The following is a 22,022-nucleotide window of genomic DNA, read 5'->3' on the forward strand; positions in this document are numbered from 1 at the left end:
TCCCTGTAGACAGCTTTGTTTTGTGTTTTTTTTTTTTTTTTTTTTTATATATATATCAATTATTACATAGTGTTTTCCCCCATTTTTTTTAAATCTGTACATATATACCTCTTAAGTACGTTAGGGCCTTTTTCACACAGGCGGAGTTTACATTTCTCTTCCGTTCATGGACAGACACAGCAGCAATTGACCTTAGGGTATTATCCTCCCTTTTTAGGAGATTAACTAGGCAGAAAAACAGTATGTTAAGTGTTAAAACACTCCACACAGTACAGTACCTCCCAGGGGGCGGATCCCCCGGGTACATCCCTCTCTCTGCATCATGCAGCCCCAGCCTTATGTCCTCGGCCGACGAACCCAAAGGAGGCCACGTTACAATCCTTGGACGTGGTTTGAGCCCTACGGGTGTACCTGTCTGCTACGGCTCCGTTTCGGAGGTCGGATTCACTGTTCGTGTCGGTGACTGGTCTTAAGAAGGGTCTGGCGGTCTCGTCGGCCACTATTTCTAGGTGGATCCGACAGGTCGTGCTTCAGGCCTATGCCCTAAAGGGGCGGGCGCCCCCCTTTCCGGTTACGGCGCATTCGACCAGGGCGATTGGTGCCTCTTGGGCTTTCCGCCATCAAGCGTCTGTTTTACAGGTGTGTAAGGCAGCGACCTGGTCGTCAATCCACACCTTCTCAAAATTTTACAAGGTGGATGCGAGTGCATCTTCGGATGCCTCCTTTGGCCGCAAGGTTTTACAGGCGGCTGTTTAAGGTTGAAGTTCCTCCGTTGAGGAGCACTGGTTTGTTTGGGGTGAAGTTTGGTTTGCTGTGTTTTCCCACCCCTTGATTTTTGACACTGCTTGGGGACGTCCCTAAGGTCAATTGCTGCTGTGTCCGTCCATGAACAGAAGAGAAAATAGGATTTTTGTACTCGCCAAAAAATCCATTTCTCTGAGTTCATGGACGGACACAGCACCCACCCCTCCTTTGCATGTACTGCTTGTTTACGAACTGAGGCTGCAGAGCAGAGTGTGGGGGATGTACCCGGGGGAACCGCCCCCTGGGAGGTACTGTACTGTGTGGAGTGTTTTAACACTTAACATGCTGTTTTTCTGCCTAGTCAATCTCCTAAAAAGGGAGGATAATACCCTAAGGTCAATTGCTGCTGTGTCCGTCCATGAACTCAGAGAAATGGATTTTACGGTGAATACAAAAATCCTATTTTTGCAACAAATTCAACGCTGCTTGTTGAGTTGACAATCAACTCTGCTCCGTTACTGTAAGACAAATGTTTGGCTCACAGTTGCAGCACATTAGTTCCATTGAAAAAAAAAAACAGGCATTCATGAGGATCGCCTCCTGAACACTTTATAACGGCTGCTTAGCCGTATTCTGAAGGACCATGGTTCACTTTTCAGTGAATTTGGGCCTAAAACTGAAGGAAATCCATCCATTCTGTCCTATTATAGACCCCGAGCAACCTGTCATTGTCACTCCTATTGGCCTATTACAGTGTTCTCCTTCATTTACCCAAAGGATACAACTATGGTGCAGTCTGTGTGCTGATGCAGATCTCTGAAAATCAAGTAGCCCAATGGTCTCCAAACTGTGGCCCGGGTGCCAGATGCAGCCCTTTGCTTGCCTATATCTGGTGCTTGGGGCACTTTTTCTTCCACTGATATTAACAGTGGGACATAAATCCTGCCACTGACATCAACAGTGGGGCACTATTCCTCCCACTGACACCAAAGATGGGGCACTATTCCTCCCACTGACACCAAAGATGGGGCACTATTCCTCCCACTGACACCAAAGATGGGGCACTATTCCTCCCACTGACACCAAAGATGAGGCACTATTCCTCCCACTGACACCAAAGATGGGCACTATTCCTCCCGCTGACACCAAAGATGAGGCACTATTCCTCCCACTGACACCAAAGATGGGCACTATTCCTCCCACTGACACCAAAGATGGGCACTATTCCTCCCACTGACACTAAAGATGGGGTACTATTCTTCCCACTGACACCAAAGATGAGGCACTATTCCTCCCGCTGACACCAAAGATGAGGCACTATTCCTCCCACTGACACCAAAAATGGGCAATATTCCTCCCACTGACACTAAAGATGGGGTACTATTCTTCCCACTGACACCAATGATGGGGCACTATTCCCACTGACGCCAACGATGGGCCACTATTCCTCCCACCAACGCCAATGATGGGGCACCATTCTTCCCAGCGACGGTGCACTATACCTCCCAGCGATGGGGCACTATACCTCACGCCAACGATGGGGCACTATTTCTCTCACTGACACCACTGATAGGGGCATTGTTACCGACGCCAGGACATTTTCCACTCCATGCCATTTTCTGGCCTATCTAAAGCCTGAAGGATAATAAACTGTCCCTTTTGTGTATAACGTTTGGGGGCCCATGAAGTAGTCTATCCATCATTCATTTTGATGATGTTGTGTGAAGATATTCCCACCTTACCAATTGGTTGGAAATCTGGCAAAAGTTCTGTGCAAAATTTAGCATTTTCATGGAGTATACATTTTGGACCAAATCCACAAAAGTGATACGACAGCGTAACTGCTGTTACTCCGTCGTATCCCTGGTCCTAACTATGGAACTGATCCACAGAATCAGTTTTCCATAGTTAGGCAGAAGATCCGGCATGTGTAAGGGACTTACACTGCCGGATCTTAGGATGCAGTACCGCATCCGCCGCTGGGGGCATTTCGTGTCGAAATCCCGCCTCGGGTATGCAAATTAGGACTTACGGAGATCCACAAAGCTTTTCAGCTTCGTTTTTTCTCCGTAAGTTTTAGTTTGCAAAAGCAAAATTAGGGCTGCTTTTACAAAGTGTAAACTGTTTACACCATGTAAAAACAGACCTTTCTGTCCAGCGACGCAATTTTTTTTTAATTTTGATTTTTTTTTTTCGCGCCGTATCTTTTTTTTTTTTTCCCGACGCAACTTTATTGACCCGTCGCAATCCACAAAGCTCGGCGTAACGTAATTTCGCGCTATGCACGTCGGGGAAATGACGTCACGAGCATGCGCAGTACGGCCGGCGCGGGAGCGCGCCTAATCTAACTGGGAATCGCCCCCATGAAAATAGGAACGCCTTGCGCCGGCGGAATTTAAGTTACACAGCCCAAAATTTCTAGGTAAGTGCTTTGTGGATCGGGCACTTAGGTAGAAATTTTAAGGCAGTGTAACTTAAATGGAAAAAATTAAGTTACGCCGGATCTTTGTGGATTACCCCCTCTGAGTTCTTTATTTTATAGTTTAACATTGATTTTAAAAAAAATTATTTTCGTGACTTTAACATACTGTATTTGCTGTACCAGAGTTTTGCAATTCTTTTGCATATATGGATTTGTGGATGCTTCCTCCAAACTCCAAATCCTTGCTATACAGCTGCCAAGATAAATTGATAAGCCAAGTCCACTGCTAAAGCTATGAGCTGTCTATGGAAGAAAGCTACTTGGCAGACTGATCTCAAGGAAAAGGGTGGTCAGTCATATTGAGTATTTATGGGGAAACAATGTTATTGTTTTTGTTTTTTTCAGAAATAAATAATATTTCTCTATAGGCATAAACATGCATTCTTGAGATACCCTACCATGCATGTTTATGTGAAAGACGATCCCATAGTACGTAGTCAGATCTTGCTTGCATATTTGACAAACCTCTAAAATGAAAGATCAGCTATTCATGTGCATAGAAAATACCACCAGTAAAAAGGTAAGTTAGTAATGACGCAAAGTCTGTATACGCAATAAACAAATACGACAGCCCCATGTACATACAGAATGTCATGAAAAACATACAGTACATGAAAGCTTTTTCAGTTATTTACACACATTGGGAAGGCTTTCTACATTAGGCTGATCACATTTGTGTATATATTTAAGACGATTAAAGATTCCCTTTAAGAGAGTGTGGGCAGCCTGTGGGTAACAATTAGCAGAGCCTTTTATTTCTATCATAGTCAATAGATAGCAGATCTGCCTGTGTGTAACAATTACTAGAGCTCCTTTGGTTTCATTCGTTTTCAGGCTGTTGCTGTAGTAACATTGCTGTTTTTATTGACTTGCTTGTTTCGTCTTTCAGGTGGATGAAGGTGCTGCATTAGAGCAAGCCATAAAATTCTGCCAACTTCAGATGGGAGCAGCTGCACAGAAGCAGGTAGGTTCTCTATAGTAGAAATTAAGGGTTGTATGATATACATATAATATTCAACTTCCAATGTGTATCTCCTGTGTGGGTTGTGGAATACAGGTAAATGCAGCTGTCGGTAAAACACACTGCACTGAGCATATACCGTATTTTCCGGCGTATAAGACGACCCCCTAATTTTCCAGGAAAAATTTTGATTTTGGGATATACTCGCCATATAAGACTACCCCCTTCTTACTGTCTTTCTGGAAGCTGAGGGGGAGCCAGAACCACTGACAGAAACAGGCTTTTTCAAATCTCACTGTGCCATTACATTACTCACTGTGCCATTACATTACTCACTGTGCCATTACATTACATGCCCCCACATTGCCACTGTGCCATTACATGCCCCCACATTGCCACTGTGCCATTACATGCCCCCACATTGCCACTGTGCCATTACATGCCCCCACATTGCCATTGTGCCATTACATGCCCCCACATTGCCATCACTTGCCCCTCACATTGCCATTGTGCCATTACATGCCCCCACATTGCCATCACTTGCCCCCACTGTGCCTGAACTTGTTGCCCCCCCCCCCCCCCCAGTGCAATAACACTCACTTTTTTTCCCCAGCGCTGACAGTCTAACATGCTGCGATCGCGAGCGTGAATGATTTCAAAGCCGCACCTTCACTGCAGAGTGTTCTGTGATAGGAGGAACAAAAATTTCCCAGCAGCGTCTCTGTTATGTTTTCCGCCTATCACGGACGTCTTCTCATCTCGTCCGAGGATGAGAAGGCATCTGTGATAGGAGGAACAAAGAACAGAGGCGCTGCTGGGAAGATTTTTGTTCCTCCTATCACAGAACACTCTGCAGTGAAGGCGCGGCTTTGAAATCATTCACGCTCGCGATCGCAGCATGTTAGACTGTCAGCGCTGGGGAAAAAAAGTGAGTACTGAGACTGTACCCGGCGTATAAGACGACCCCCGACTTTGGATGCATGTTTTTGCATCCAGAAAGTCGTCTTACACGCCGGAAAATACGGTAATACTATCTAATGAGAACTACCATTGGGTGCTTGGTGGCATGGGTATATAGCATGTCTGCTACCAAAGAAACATAAACCAACCACAAGGAATTCTCACTATTGTTCTTAGCCTTTAAACTCCACAGAGGAGTCATTTTTGGGCTGATCAATAAGAATGCAGCCTAATCAATCTAAAGGAACTAGTGAGTGGTCAGGATTGTCATTGCTTGATATCTAAAAAGGTTACTATCTCTGTACTACCTGAAACTTTAAAATGGACCTACAGGGAGATCTCGAAAGAAGATTTATTTTAAAACTTGGGCTTTTTTATAAAATGAGAACTGTGTAAATGGAGTGATTTTCTCCAATAAGCACATTTCTGTATCCCTTTGGTGCCTGGCCTCTTGATTAATGCATAGACACGTTGGATGTTAAGGCCCCTAGCACACTGGGGCGTTTTTCATGCGGTACAGCGCTAAAAATAGCGCTGCTATACCGCATGAAAAATCATGCCCTGTAGTGTTCAATGTGAAAGCCCGAAGGCTTTCACATTGAAGCGGTGCGCTAGCAGGAGCGCACCAAAAGTCCTGCTAGCCGCATCTTTACCGCGGTATAGGAGCGGTGTGTTCAGCGCCCGAATATCGCAGTAAATACGACGGTATACCCTTTTTCGGCCGCTAGCGGGGTTAAAACCTCACCGCTAGCGCCCGAATATCGCGGTAAATACGACGGTATAGCCGCGCTACAAATAGCGCGGCTATACCGTCACCGCGGCTGCACGCCTCAGTGTGAAACCAGCCTTAGAGATTATTGTGAGGAGACCAGAGCTTTTTTTCTCAGAAAATAGGTGCAGGAACTCAACTACGACGCCTATCAGATTTCACAAACAGTAGAAGGGTCTTAAAGGGGCATTAAATACCAGGATTGCATTACATACAGGGTGCAGAGTTCAGGGGTTACACACAGAGTGCAGAGCTGTCACTTGTACACACAGAAACCAGACTTCTGTGTTTACAAGTGATTGTGGTGAGCGGGCACCAAAGGTGGTGGAACTGAGTTCCCCCAAGTTCCCCCTGGAAAAAAAGCCCTGGAGGAGACTATTCCAGTAGGGCTCCTGACAGGCTGGCTGTACCTTTAACGTGCTAAGAACTTTTAGGCATCACACTAGTGCCTTGAAAGTGGTTATCTGGCCAGACGTGAAAGGAAGGGGGAATAGCCCTTTTTATAGAAAACCGTAGTCTTTTATTTGCCTTTTTATGATTCCTTGTTGACTAAATATTAAAACAAAATTGTATATATATTATTGTCTGTCCGTGGGAGGCCTATTCTGACATTTAAAAATCTGTATTTTTTGCTAGAAAATTACTTGGAAACCAAAAACATTATACATTTTTTTTAAGCAGAGGCCCTGGAGAATAAAATGATGTATTTAGGATTTTTTTTATGTCACACGCTATTTGTGCAGCAGTTTTTTTTTTGGGGGGGGGGGGCACTTTTAATGCACAAAAACACAATATAATACCCAGTTTGATAAAAAATAAAAGATGTTTTCGGGTCTGGATTTGCTTTGTATATTGTATGCTATAACACTCTATTGTAAACCTGTACTGTCGGTTTGTATGACAATAAAACTTTTTGTAAAAAAAATCAAAATAAGAGATGTTACGCCGAGTAAATAGATACCTAACATCATGCTTTAAAATTGCGCACGCTCATGAAACTGATGGTACTTAAAAGTCTCCGTAGACGACAATTTAAAAGCCTTTACAGGCAACCCGCTTAGCATTACACAGGAGGTCGAATCATTGATCTCACTATAATGGTCATGATACCTCACGTGTGGTGCGAACACCGTTTACATATGTATGCGTGACCCACGAATGTGTTTGCCCACGCTGGAATGGGGCGCTTTAAAAAAAAAATATTATTTATTTTTTATTTTTACACTGTTCCTTTACACTTTTTTTTATCACGTTTATTGCTATTATAAGAAATGTAAACATCCCTTGTAATAGCAATAAGTAGTGGTCTTCTATACTGAGACATCTGGGGTCTATTAGAGATCCTCTGCCCTGAAGAAAGCATTTGATCAAACCAAGATCGGTTTGAGCAGATGCTTTTTCCAAGCCATAAATGACTTGTTTACATTATGCAGAAACTAGACATGACAAAATACCCGTCGCTTCCGTTTTCTCATACCATAGAGATGATCGGGGACATTACAGTCACTGATCAGAAGTATGGTAAGCCGGCAGAACTGCGGGCTTCAATCTGGGCTCCCCGGTGGGATGGGAGAGCCCAGAGAGGCACCTAACGGGGGACGACCCCTCCCGCTGGCTGTAAAAGCAATCCAGCAGCTAGTTGGCCACTAGGATTGCTTTTACAAAACACGTTATTGCGTATTCCGGTCGACAAGTGATTAAAGAGGGTAATGAATGATTTCACTGTTGGGGAGAATTATTATTATGTTTCAACTGTCTTTTTTTTGTGGTGCAGGGTTGGTTCAGTTGGTGCAGTGAGCAATTCAGATGCCATGTTTAATGAAACAAAGAGGGTATTGGATAAGGATGCTTCCAAGAAAATTATTGTTATTTTTTTTGTTTGCAAGATTCAGTGAATTACAGTGGATGGGTCAGCATGTTCTGCAGCCCCCTAGGGGTAACACTGTTGCTTACATTACTTGGCTGACTGGAATCTGAACAGGAAAATGCTGTTTGCATACAGAACAGTGTTTATGATTAAATACTGGACTGTATTAACATATGGCAATGCAAGTTTAGTAATTGCAGCACAGTGTCCCATGTTGCAGGGGCTGCAGGTAGGACCCACCAAAATAATTTTGCAGCCCTGTATACAGTTGAGTCCTCTACATATAAAAGGCATTGCCCTTGCTCTTGCTCCACCTCACCTATGGGCTGTTTCTAATACAGCATGAAGTATGATGGATTTAGAGAGATTGCATCCAGCTAATTGTATTGGAAATACTTTTTTTAGCAGTAACTGAAATGTGTTCCCCAACACATACGGCAACGAACAGTTGGCCGAAGTCAGGTATACCTCAATGATTTCCTACCCTACATTATAGCTAACCCATGGATGATGTCAGTCCCTGACCTCCCAAAGAAAGGCAAATGGGTTTGCCACGCAATGTGTACATAACTTAAAGTAAATTAGATTGTATGGTTGCTAATGAATAATTACTTTAAAAAAAATAAGCAATGAAACAAAAATTTCAACACTCAATAATTTTTGGGTAGTGTGATCTATAGGTAAAACGTTTATTGTAATCAGTAAGGCCAACCATAGACGGAGCGATTTTCTGAATTCCCCTATCAGCACAGTCAGGGTTGATAGGGGAACCTCTCCCACGGAGCCATTGTGTTCTCCCGCCGGGGGTGGTAGAAGCCATCACTGCCAGGAGAACACAGACACTATAATAGCTGCTGGCAATAATAGCATGTCAAATCCAACATGCTGGTTGTAACTTGGGTACATTCAGCTTCCCACACATGGTTTGAATCTCGGCCGTTTCCTGCTGAACCGGCCAAGCTTCAAACCATCTATGGCCGGTGTTTTGTAATAGTATGTTGGTATGGTACTGACATTGCTCCTTTAAAACCTCTTGCACTCTTCCCCTATACCCCAGCTTTTCACAACCAATGCAAAAGACTCCAGTGTTTGGGATCTGAAGTGACTAAAAGTCTATAGTTAGATCATAAACACATCCAGAGTCCTGTGATGTTGCTGCTCTTCTTCTCTTCTTCCCGTCTTTGGAACATAGACAACTTCTGAGGGAATCGGAGAGTTTTTTCACTGCTCATTCAAAGAAAGTTCTTGAATTGGACAGTTGGTATTGTTATGAGAGATTCTGCTGTGTATGGTCAACGTACCCTCTGATTGTGAGATGCTGAGTCTTGTAACTTTGGCAGATACACTGATCAAAGGGAAGCATATGTCTGGCCAGATTGTTTGTCTATGTGTAAGTATCTGGCCGAGCTGCACAGACCTACCTATTTTCTAGCAGTATGTCCCATAGCATTTATTCTGCAATCCACAGCCTGGTGATACAGCCTGTACCCAGAGATGGAACAAGTCTTGTATACAGGACACTTAATAATCAGTGTCCACCATCACTGATATTTGTATGGTTTTTAAAGTTTACTTTAATGAGTCTGGGTGTATGCTTTACCTTCCTAAATCCTCAGTCTAAAAGGGTGGGCACATTAAAGTTATTATAGTTAAAGCCTATCTAAACCCAAGAACAAAAATGTTATATATCGCAGCTTACCAATTCATGGATTTGGTGTCTGCATTATTTGTCTTTTATCGGGCATTATTTCCTTTTTTACCTGGTGTTTCCACCAGCAACACACTTCTTGTCTTCGGTCTGCCCGTGTGAAAGGGTCCTATCAGGCCCACCTGTCAGTTTTTCCAGTCCTCAGTCTCCTCTATGGAGCGGCAGGTGTCCACGGCCATGTGTCTGTCGACACCCGCCGACAAACGATCCGATCCTCTCCACTAAAAACCGATGGATGAGGACGTTCCCCATGAGTCTGACAGATCGGGTGGCAATCAGGTGTAAATAGACAGGTGGTTTGTTTACATCCAACTGCCCATAGAGGAGAGAAGCTGTGTCCAAGTCTGCTCTGCATAAATGGAGCTGACACAGACCAGCCATCCGCCTGTTCAGTGGGGATCAGCAGACCGATTCCATGCTGAGCAGGCAGATTCCAACAGAGCCTATCCTGTGTGTAGAGAGGCTCTAGGGTGACAACATTCACTTGCTCTTCTGTATAAGGGGAACAAGATAGGGGCATGGTTCTGTAGTCTACAGAGGACAATGTAATTGCTAATAGTTAGCACAGGCAGGAAGCCAAGGGGGGCGATTCTTCCATCATCCTCATTTGTGTGGATGGATGAATCTGTTAATCCACTGGCTGAAAATAAATGAATAAATAAAATGCTCGTCTAGGGCCAGCTTTAGTTTTTAAATTAAAAGAATGGTATTATTTTACTATATAGTTTACTATAAAGCCAGGAAATGCTCTTCTGTTATCTGGTGTATCAGTGAGAGCTCTGTGTGGCTTGTGGCTTGCTACGTTAATGCCGTTTGTAAAAAGAGGTATTTACCATTTCCTGAGTGACAGCGCTGTTCTGAAATGGCAAAATAGCTATGAGAGCGAAGCATCTTCCATCAAATATGATCTTGTCAGATGCTTCTAAACCAGCATTATACAATTGCTAAATTTCAACATTGCATCCCTGTAAATACAGAAAACAAAAGTATGATTTCTTGATACTATGGCCCAGATTCACAGAGACTTACGCCGACGTATCAGTAGATACGCCGTCGTAAGTCTGAAAATGCACCGTCGTATCTATGCGCTCATTCTTAAAATGAGCTACGCCTGAATGTTGCCAAGATACGACCGACATAAGTCTCCTACGCCGTCGTATCTTGGGTGCATATTTATGCTGGCCGCTAGGGGCGCTTCCGTTGATTTACGTGTTGAATATGTAAATGAGCTAGATACGCCGATTCACGAACGTACGTACGCCCGTCGCAGTAAGCTACACCAATTACGTAAGACATACGCTGGCGTAAAGATAAAACACCTCTATAGGTGGCGCAGCCCATGCAAGGTATAGACGTCGTTTACGTAGGTCGCACGTGAATGGGGCTGGGCGTAAGTTAGGTTTACGTCGTACGCATTGAGCCGTCGTATCGTAGGGAGTATTTGCAACGTGATTCTGAGCATGCGCGCGCATGCGCTGTACCAACGGCCCTTTATTTTCATGGGGTCACGGATAATTTACATGTAGTACGCCCACTACCTGCCTAATTTGAATTAGGCGGGTTTACACTGGCCCATTTTCGCTACGCCAACGTAACTTTGGGAGCAAGTGCTTTGTGAATACAGCTCTTCCTCTCAGTTACATTGGCGTAGCGCATATGAGATGCGATACGCCGGAACAAAGAAGCGCCGCCCTATCTGAATCCGGCTATATGAGTTTCCGTTTGGCTTGATGCGAAATATGCAGAATGCAACCATTGCAGGGAAAATGGGCATTGTGAACTGCGCCTGAAATTACCTGCATCTCCGAGCTCACCACACCTTAATCATACACACAATGAGAAAGTCAGACAAAAAATACTGTGGTTTACCTGCAACCCAGATGCAGAGCAGTGCATCTGCAACTTTCCTGGGTGAGTTACACTTTGCCATAGACTTCTATTATATCCTGCAGGTGTGGTGCACTTTCTGAAAGTGCACCAAAACTCCTGCATTCAGAAAGTGCACCACACCTCGGGAAAGCTGCAGGTACACTGCACATATTCAATGGCAGCAGTTGGTGTGTTTTTCTGTTTGCCTGTTTTATTCTCTGGCTCTTATGTCTTCCCGTCTATGGCAGCTGGAGCGCATTGATGTTCCAAGCCCCTTCTTTCTCTTCTGGCCAGCGTCCCTGGGCAGTAGTACTACTGCCCAGTGGCTCAGCACATGCATCATTTTAGTAGAGAAATGCCATTAGTGGTAGGAACTGTTGATATTGGGATTTCTCTGTGGACAGCTTGCAGCAGTTTCCCTAAACACTGTGTGCAATCATCACAGGTATATGCTCTGCACCCCTGGTATGCTGATATGTAATTCTTCTATGATTTGATCACCTGTGCAGGTTGTCTGTCTGTGCAGGTTCACACTGTGGATGCATCACTGCCCCCCCACCCCTCCGTATGGCCAGCCCTTATGTAGCAAATTCCTATCTTTTCTATACTATTTTGCTTTTGTGGGTCCTTCTAGGTCAGATTGACAATACACGGCACAAGATGATAAAGACCTCATTGGGTCACAACACTCTTCTTCCAGATGTATTTGTCATAGGTCACTGTCCAGGTACAGCCTTTATAGCAAAAGCTCTGAATCCTCCTTTATGCACCCACCACTATGTCAGCCGCTCCCAGGAGGGAGGGAGCCTGCTGGTGCTGGGGGAGGCACGTGGTACAAAAATCCCTTAAAGAGTGGGATACATGCCACACGCAAAGTTCAACAAGCCATTGCGGCGTATTCTTCTACTAGAATGGCCAGGAAGAACTGTAACTGTCCCATCCAAGTCATCCATCTATGAAGACCTTGGACAGTGAGGCAGAGGGAGATAAGAATCTTTACCCTTGTAACGCCTTTTGGTCAGGGCATTGATGGGTGCATTTACATCAATAGAACCTATAGTGATTTAGGTCTGGTACTATTGGTCAGCTCCGTTGGAGTTCAAGTGTCAGCTTTATCAGTTTTCACAGGTGTATCCTGGTCTAGGCATCTTTTTCTGCCCAACAATTCTTCAAAGGGGGGGGGGGGGGGGGCTCAGACCTCAGAGTAAGCAGAGGTTTTCCAAATAGTCTCCCTCTTGTTCTCAACACCCTCTTGGGAATTGGAGCGGAGTGCTCTAGGACTGTCTCCGTTAATGGCCTCTCTGTCAAGTTCGCCATTTTTCCTGGCTATCACGTCGGCATAAAAAGCCTCAGAAATTGATTCACTGGTCATGGGGAACTTTTCTTGCGTACTTTCCAGTCGAGCGGTTCTGTTACCTATGGGGTGCATCAGTCTTTCATGGGATATAAAGTAGATAGTGCAGCGCTAAAAATCCAATAATAGAAAGTCCATAGTAGAATCTTTTCTAAAAGTGACTGGTGATGGGTAAAAATCATGCAGGTGCTGTAGAGTGGTAATGAGTAGAAACACCTCCACCAATGGTAGTAATGGCCGCTCACCTCACCAATATGACCCTCTGTTAGATAAGGTCATAAACAGCATTCCCATAAGGGTATCTCCAAAGGGGGTTAATCCAGCAGTGATATGTGATAATCTCCAACGGAAGGTCAGCAATCAAGCATCAGATCCAAAAAGAGAAAACAGCACATAGTGTTTCTCCGTGGAGACAATATAATAAATTTTAATGAATAAAAACGCACTTACAGAGTATAGGCACTCAATCCAGTGCCTATACTCTGTAAGTGCGTTTTTATTCATTAAAATTTATTATATTGTCTCCACGGAGAAACACTATGTGCTGTTTTCTCTTTTTGGATCTGATGCTTGATTGCTGACCTTCCGTTGGAGATTATCACATATCACTGCTGGATTAACCCCCTTTGGAGATACCCTTATGGGAATGCTGTTTATGACCTTATCTAACAGAGGGTCATATTGGTGAGGTGAGCGGCCATTACTACCATTGGTGGAGGTGTTTCTACTCATTACCACTCTACAGCACCTGCATGATTTTTACCCATCACCAGTCACTTTTAGAAAAGATTCTACTATGGACTTTCTATTATTGGATTTTTAGCGCTGCACTATCTACTTTATATTTGTGCTCAGGAATTTTATTAATTGAATCCTAGTGTTCAGCTGCTTGTTGTTTTATGTGTTTTTATTGCGCTGATTATACTTTATACTTTGTACAAGTCTTTCATGGGAGCCAAGAAATTGTTCTTCCAGCCTTTAGCGTTCTAACTTGCGTCCTTTAGACGTTGGAGAGGGCGCTCTGTTAATTGGTTAAAGCGCATGTCTAGTAAACAGGGAATCCTGAGGTGACTCCCCCCAGCAGGGCCTTCCTTCAGTTTTAGGAATCCCTCAGATATTAAGTCATATCTACAAGCTACAGCTTCCTTCAGGCTTCAGAACGCCTGTTCATTCTTTTGCCATAAAGGACAGAGAAAATGTGCCTCATCCAGGACGATTGTGGCATGGATTATGTAGGCCATTCAACAGGGGCTTGGCTCCTTGGAGGTAGTGACTGCTCACTCGACCAGGTGTGGGTCTACATCTGGGGCAGCATGTGGTCCCCAACGTAATCTAAGGCAGCCTTGTGGTCCTCATTCAATACATTTGTAAAGCTCATTATTGTATAGAGTCTGCTTCCTTGTTGACGGTACAAATTAAAGCCTTTGGGTTAACATTGCCCGCCCATTGGGTGTATGGCTAGTTGGTTCCCATACGTATGCTGCCATGGAAAGGAAAACTGAAAATTTCCTATCAAATATTTACCGTAATTTTCCAGCAAAGATTTATGGGAGTGGAGTGTTATAGGGAAGGAGTGGAGGCAGGGTTAACTCATACGTATGCTGCCATGGAGTCTATCAGGAAATAAAAATTACGGTAAATATTTCATAGGAAATTTTCCGTTATTCTGACCCGTTTTAACCGTTTACCGACTAGCCGCTGCAGTTATACTGTGGCATGTTGGTTCGGCTGCGCGAATCGCCGTAGGGGTACGTCGGGCTCGTACACGGCGATCTGTGGGCACGCGCTGATTGGCTAGCAGTGGAGCCAATCGGCAGGTCTGGCAAACTCTATGTCCGCCGGCTGACCGCGATCATTCCCTGCAGAGACAGAATGGGGATCTGCCAAAGTAAACAAGACAGATCTCCGTTCTGTCAGGGGATGACACACAGATCCTGTCTTTCTGCTATGCAGGAAGACAGATTTGTGTGTTGTCTTAGGGAACACATTTCACCACTCGATCGCCCTGATGTTAACCTCTTCCCTGCCAGTGTCATTAGTACAATGTCGATGTTGATATTTTTAGCACTGATCACTGTAATAATGTCACTGGTTCCCAAAAAAGTGACAAAAATGTCAGGTGTCCGATCTGTCTGCCACAACGTCAAAGTCCCGCTAAAAATCGCAGATTATCACCATTACTAGTAAACAAAAAAAGCCATTAATCTATCCCCTACTTTGTAGACGCTATAACTTTTGCGCAAACCAATCAATATACGCTTATTGTTTTTTTTTTTTACCAAAAAGATGTAGCAGAATACAAATTGGTCTAAACGGATAAAGAAATTTAGGGTATGTTTTATAGCAGAAAGTAAAAAATAGGGTTGTCCAGATACCGATACTAGTATCGGTATCGGGACCGATACCGAGTATTTGCGGGAGTACTCGTACTCGCGCAAATGCTCCCGATACCTAAATAGAATACTTTTTTTGTATTTATCAACATGTTCTATGAAAATTCTTTGAGTTTTTTACTACTGCGTGACAAGCAAATAAAACATTTTTATTCATTTTTACTCATTTTTATTCTTTTATAATGTCTTGAGTTAGAGTTCTTCATAATTCTAAAGAAAATATCCTTAGTCTGTATTGTGGTTTGAAAACTGTCACATGACATTTAAAAAAAGTATCGGTATTCGGTATCGGCGACTACATGAAAAAAAGTATCGGTACTTGTACTCGGTCCTAAAAAAGTGGTATCGGGACAACCCTAGTAAAAAATATAATTTTTTTTTTCAATTTTTTTAATTGTCGGTCTTTTTTTGTTTATAGCAAAATAAAAACTCAGAGGTGATGAAATACCACCAAAAGAAAGCTCTATTTGTGGGGAAAAAAGGACATAAACTTTATTTGGGTACAGAGTCGCACGACCGCGCAATTGTCAGTTAAAGCGGATGTGCCATGGGGAAAATAATATTAAAAGCCAGCAGCTACAAATACTGCAGCTGCTGACTTTTAATATTAGGACACTTACCTGTCCTGGAGTCCAGCGCCGATCGCAGCAGAGGACGAGCGATCGCTCATCTCTCTGCTGCTCCACGCTGAGGGAACCAGGAAGTGAAGCGCTGCGGCTTCACTGCCCGGTTCCCTACGGCGCATGAGCGAGTCGCGCCGCGCCCGCCGATTGGCTCCTGCTGTGTGCTGGGAGCCGAGTGTTCCCAGCACACAACGGGGGGGCGACGGGATGTGACGGAATGCCCGTCTTTTGCCCGTGAATGCCGGGCCGGAAGTGGGTGCAAATACCTGTCTTTAGACAGGTATCTGCACCCCCCTCCCCCCTGAAAGGTGTCAAATGTGACACCGGAGGGGGGGAGGGTTCCGATCAGCGGGACTCCACTTTAGGGTGGAGAACCGCTTTAAAGTAACACCGTTCCGTATCGCAAACAATGGCCTGGTCAGGAAGTGGGTATATCTATCCGGGGCTGAAGTGGTTAAATAGCATTACACATAAAAGTGTTCTGTGAATTTAGGTAGCCCCTGAAGCTGTCAGATTTCCCCCAGTGCTCAATGTAGAACTCAGGCCTGGATTGAGTTAATAATGGTATCTCCTCCAACCAACCAATCACAAATGAGATTTAAGTGGTCTGATTGTTTTTCATGGATTTTTACACTAGATTTAATAATCACCTTTGAGTGGTATGGATCCCTCTTACTTCCCATACCTATGCGTATAAAACCTACGCTTGTAAAATAATTAGTTCCAGGATTATTATTCACTCCATCATCTCGCTCTCCTGTCATTGATTTGTGCCCGTCTGCTTCCTGCTGTCACAGGATGCGCAGTGTGAATGAAGTCACATATATTCTGTACTGAGAGGGACTCTGCACAATACACACACTTCTGTTTTTTTTCTTCTTTGAGAACTGGGTTTCCCTGTTGCCATGGCGCCCTCTGTCTTATAATAAAAGGCTGTCCTCCTGCCCTGGCTTCTGAAATCTATCTCGTCACCATCCAGGGCTGAAATGGAAAGGAGGGGGGGTCATCTGTTTTTTTTTTTCTTCTTCTTTTTCCTTTCCTTTTTTTGTTTTTTCATTCCCAGCGATGCCCAGACAGCTGGCATTGTGCCAGGTGGGAACAACCACTACTCTGGAGACAGTGAGTCACAGGAGAGCAGAGGCTGAGAAGTAGGGCAGATGTGTGTGTATATATGAATACATGCCCGTGTGCTGTGCCTATACATATCCTGCCTGTAAGAATAGTCCGTCTTTACTGGGTTTGTTTTTAGTTATAAATATAATGCATGAACCAGACAGTCAGGAGTGCTTGTTGCACAGGAATGTGTATTATAATAGCACTGGGATCTGTGGTGAATACAGTCTATATTTGTATTGCTCTTGCTGCTTAAAGACACTCTGTGGCGGATGTATAAATTAGAGCAATGGAAGTAGGAGGATAAAAGACGATGGTATCCAATCGTATTTCATTCTTTGGAATATGTATGTTTTTTATGTATTTTTACAACGTGCACTATTACATGGGATATTGGTGTAACATACAGTATAACATGATATTGTATTTGATATAGGAGTCTGTCTGTTCTGCGCAGCAGTTTTCTTTTTTCAAATTCTTTATTTGTATAGAAAAAAAACATAACCATCACAACACATAGCAACCAAAAGCACAGAGGTCGCCGTTGCAAAACAGACATAGGTAGAAGCCATCGTAACACAGTCTAAGGTTGAGTTGCTCGATAGTAGGTTAGTGTGACAGTCAGGTAAGTTTCTCCCTTCAACAGATTAGGTGGTAACCATGTACATTTTGCTTGCAGTGTGCGAGTGGACATTTCAGTTATGTGTAGGAGAGAACTATGTTTTAGAGGCATAGAATCACCCATAAGGGTGTCAAGGCAGGAAGTAGTGGAGGAGGGGGGAAGGGCCAGGGTGATGAAACGCATGGATGCAACAGTGCGTATGATTGGAGGACTTCAATCCTCAGAGTCCGAATATACGAACATGTTCCAGTATGCTCATGTCTTCGAATATCGTTCCCTTTTATTTTGGGCAGTAAGTACCAGATCTTCCAGGGTATTGACACTCCTAACCTTATTGAGCCACATGACAATGGAAGGGGGATTGGGGTATTTCCAACACAAGGTGACAGGCTTTGGCTGTTCGTCTTTTTAGTCAAGTGACGGAGGATTGATTTTTTTGTATGTCCGAATTGGCATTTGTGAGCAGTGGAGCAGGAAGAAGGCATAATCTCTTGGCATGGGGAAGTCCGTAAATTGTTAGGAAGACCTCTGTACCTCTGACCAATACCGTTGGAGCTTCGAACAGGACCACAAGATATGAAGGAAGGTTCCCTTCTCTTCTCCACATCTCCAACAATGCTCCGAAGTCTCTGGAAAACATTCACTTAAAATCGACAGGATAAGGTACCAGCGCATCAGTATTGGATTGGATTCCTGTGTGTGCGTGCAGATGGATGACTTCAGGGAAAGGTGGATGATGTTTTGGCGTTGTGTAGCTGTGAAGGTCCTATCAAGGTCCCTTTCCCATTTGCCAAGGCTCCGCAGGATAAAGTCATTTGGAGGGGAGATGAGCAGGTCATACATCTTTGATAGGCTATGAGGGAGGGGGTCTTTGTCTTCACAGTATGATTCAAACAGAGTCCGCTGGTTGCGGAATTAAGTCGGGGGACTCGGGGTGCAGAAGATGTGATGAAGCTGAAGCACTTGCCAAAAAGGTAGTTTATACTGATCATCCGCCAGCAAAAACATGGAGAGCGTGAACCAGGCGTTAATAATCAAAAAATTAGAAGCTTGGAAGCAGTCCTCTTCCCGGAGGTCCCGGAATGGGCCGTGTTCCATCCCTGGCGGGAGTCCGGGGTTTCCCAATATGAGAAATAGTGGGGAATTGGCAGAAGAAGGCTCCTGTTTCGTACAGGCCATGTGTCCGACACGGAGAGAGTAGGACCTATAGTAGGATGAGACTGGTAAGAAAGCATAGCACCATGGCGCCCTGTTCAGAGGGATAAGACTTAAATGCTGTTCTACATGTGTCCATAGTTTAAGGTCCCTGTGTCTGCACCAATCTATTACTCTGCCCAGATGGGCTGCTTGGTAATGTTTGAAAGCGTACAGGGCAGCTACCCCCCATAGATTTTAGGTAGTGTCAGGAGGTGTCTGCCGGTCCTAGGCTGTATGTGTACCCAGATGAACTTGGTAAACAGGGAATCGATTTGGCGAAAGACGGATGAAGGGATGGAGATGGGTAGAGTCTGAAAGAGAAATAGGAATTTTGTCAGGACGCTCATTTTGATGACGTTACAGCGTCCGGACCATGAATGCAATCCTCATTTCCATTTGTCTAGAAGGGAGCGGACTTCAGTGAGCAGGAGTGGAAAGTTCACTTTAAACGTGTCCGCTAAGTTTGGTGGGATGTGAGTGGCCAGATACTTCCAACGCAGAGGAGGTCCCTTTAGAGTTAAGTTTGAGGGTGTGCTGCAAAGGGAGGGACAAAGCGACTCCCACAAACCCCCTACGATTTGGAATAATTAATTCTCATATTTGATGGTGCTCCGTAATGATCAAATTCTTTCAGTAGATTTGGCAAAGAGATGTGAGGATTGGTTAGGGAAAATAGTAGGTGGAGACTTTATGGAAAAGGTCGCCCACCTGAATGGCAGAGACATCTGGCTGCGCAGCAGTTTTCATCATGCTGGAACTTGTAGTTCCTCAGTAAAGTACAGGGCCATAGGTTGACCATACTTAGTCTATGCTTAATGGTTGATTTAGGAAAGGCAAATAGACTCCAGAGCTTAGTAAATGAGATAAAGCTTCACTTTGCAAAGATTACTCCATCACATGCAAGGAAAATAAACCAACCCCCCCCCCCCATTTTTCAGCACTGTGCTAGTTTAACTAGCGATTGCGCTGTCATGCAACGATGTACCTAAACAATATTTGTTTTTCACATAGACCTTTCTTCTGGTGGTGTGTGATCACCACTGGGTTTTAAATTTTTTGGAATATAAACAAAAAAAGACTGAAGATTTGGGGAAAAAAAACATATGTTTTACTTTCTGCTATAAAACCTATCCAATTATTAAAAAAAAAAAAATCTTCATACATTTCGTCCCAACATTTATTCTGCTACATGTTTTTGATAAACACAACCCCATAAAATGTATATTGGCACACACGCATTGCTCAGGTGTGATTTTGGCCCATTCTTTACACAAACAAATCTTGAAGGTTCTGTGGGTCTCTTCTATGGACTCTGATCTTTAGTTCTTTCCAGAGATTTTCTATGGTATTCAAGTCAAGTGATTGGATGGGCCATTCTGGCAGCTTTATTTTCTTTCTTTGAAACCAATTGAGCGTTTCCTTGGTTATGTGTTTGGGGTCATTGTCTTGCTGAAATGTCCACCCTGGTTTCACCTTCATCATCCTGGTAGATGGCAGCAGACTTTTATCAAGAATGTCTTGGTACATTTTTCCATTCATCCTTCCATCAATGATATGAAGTTTGTCAGTATCGTATGCTGAAAAATAGCTCCAAACTTCACTGTTGGTATGGGGGTGTTTTTGGGGTGATGTGCAGTGCCATTTGACCTCCATGGTTTGTATTATGGCATCCAAAGCATTCAGTTTTGGTCTCATCTGACCAGACTATATTCTCCCAGTATTTCACAGGCTTGTCTATATATTGTACAGCAAACCTTAAACGAGCTTCAACATGCTTTTTCTTCAGCAATGGAGTCTTGTGTGGTGAGCGTGCATACAGGTCATGGCAGTTGAGTTATTGTTTTCTTTGAAAAAATTGTACCTGGTAATTCCAGGTCTTTCTGAAGCTCTCCACAAGTGGTGTCCTTGGGTCTTGGACAACTCTTCTGATAAATCTTTTCACTCCTCTGTCAGAAATCTTCCGAGGAGCACCTGGTCGTGGCCGGTTTATGGTCAATTTATGTTCTTTCCACTTCTGGGTTATGGCCCCAATAGTGCTTACTGGAACATCCAGAAGTTTGGACATCCTTCTGTAACCAATGCCATCAGTATGTTTTGCAACAATAAGGGTGCAATGGTCTTGAGAGAGCTCTTTGCCTTTACCCATCATGAGATTTTCCTTGTGTGACACCTTTGGTAATGAGACACTTTTTTTTTATATAGGCCATCAGTTGAGACTGAATCAGCTGATATTTGCACTGACAAAAGGCAGGATTGTTTTCTAATTACTGATAGATTTCAGCTGGTGCCTTGCCTTTTTGCACCTCTCTTTCTTCATGTGTTCAGTACTTTTTCCCTGTGTCATTCCATTTTATTACACATAACCTAATTTCTAAACGTATTTATTTTGATTTCCTTGTATGTATGGATTGCTAGCAACACGTGGGGAAAATGTCTATAGCACCTTTAAAAATATATTTACCTAAAAAATGGTGACGTGTTCAATACTTATTTTACCTGCTGTGTGTGTATATGTATATATATATATATATATATATATATATATAGATAGATAGCTATTTACTCTGTGTGTGTGTGTGTGTGTGTGTGTGTGTGTGTGTGTGTGTGTGTGTGTGTGTGTGTGTATATATATATGTATATATATATATATATATATATAATATAGCTATATACTAGAGCTGCACGATTCTGGCCAAAATGAGAATCACATTTTTTTTGCTTAGAACAAAGATCACGATTCTCACGGCGTAAAATCTTTTACATTTATACAAAAAAAAATTGGGCTAACTTTACTGGTTTGTTTTTTTAAATTCATTAAAGTCATTTTTTTTCCAAAAAAATTGCATTTGAAAGACAGTGCACAAATACAGTGCGACATAAAATATTGCAACAACCGCCATTTTATTCTCTAGGGTCTCTACTAAAATATATATATTGTTTGGGGGTTCTAAGTAATTTTCTAGCAAAAAATAATTATTTTACCTTAAAAAAGGTTTGGTGTTTAAAGGGGTTGTAAAGGTAATTTTCCCCTAAATAGCTTTCTTTACCTTAGTGCAGTCCTCCTTCACTTACCTCATTCTTCCATTTTGCTTTTAAATGTCCTTATTTCCTCTGAGAAATCCTCACTTCCTGTTCTTCTGTCTGTAACTCCACACAGTAATGCAAGGCTTTCTTCCTGGTGTGGAGAAAGCCTCTTGAGGGGGGAGGGGGCTAGCAGGCAAGTCAGGACGCTCTCTACTTTGCAGAGAAAGGAGCTGTGGGTTAGTAGGCGTCCTGACACTTTAATAAAAATGTATTGAGAGTGAAAACAGGCAGTGCAACCGAGCCAGTATGGAAGATGGGTAAGAGAGATATATAATA

General features: G+C 43.4%; 1 protein-coding gene across 5 annotated transcripts in view; it reads left to right on the forward strand.

The window, feature by feature from the left end:
- CABIN1 (calcineurin binding protein 1) overlaps positions 1 to 22,022 on the forward strand; it is a 288,720-nt gene that overhangs the window by 261,947 nt on the left and 4,751 nt on the right. For all 5 annotated transcript variants that reach the window (XM_040349192.1, XM_040349212.1, XM_040349222.1 and 2 more), the window contains one exon: positions 4,116 to 4,190. In XM_040349192.1, coding sequence (XP_040205126.1) covers positions 4,116 to 4,190 — 75 coding nt within the window. The remainder of the gene's footprint in view (positions 1 to 4,115; positions 4,191 to 22,022) is intronic.

This window comes from Rana temporaria, chromosome 1 (genome assembly GCF_905171775.1).
Source record: "Rana temporaria chromosome 1, aRanTem1.1, whole genome shotgun sequence".
Lineage (NCBI taxonomy): Eukaryota > Metazoa > Chordata > Amphibia > Anura > Ranidae > Rana > Rana temporaria.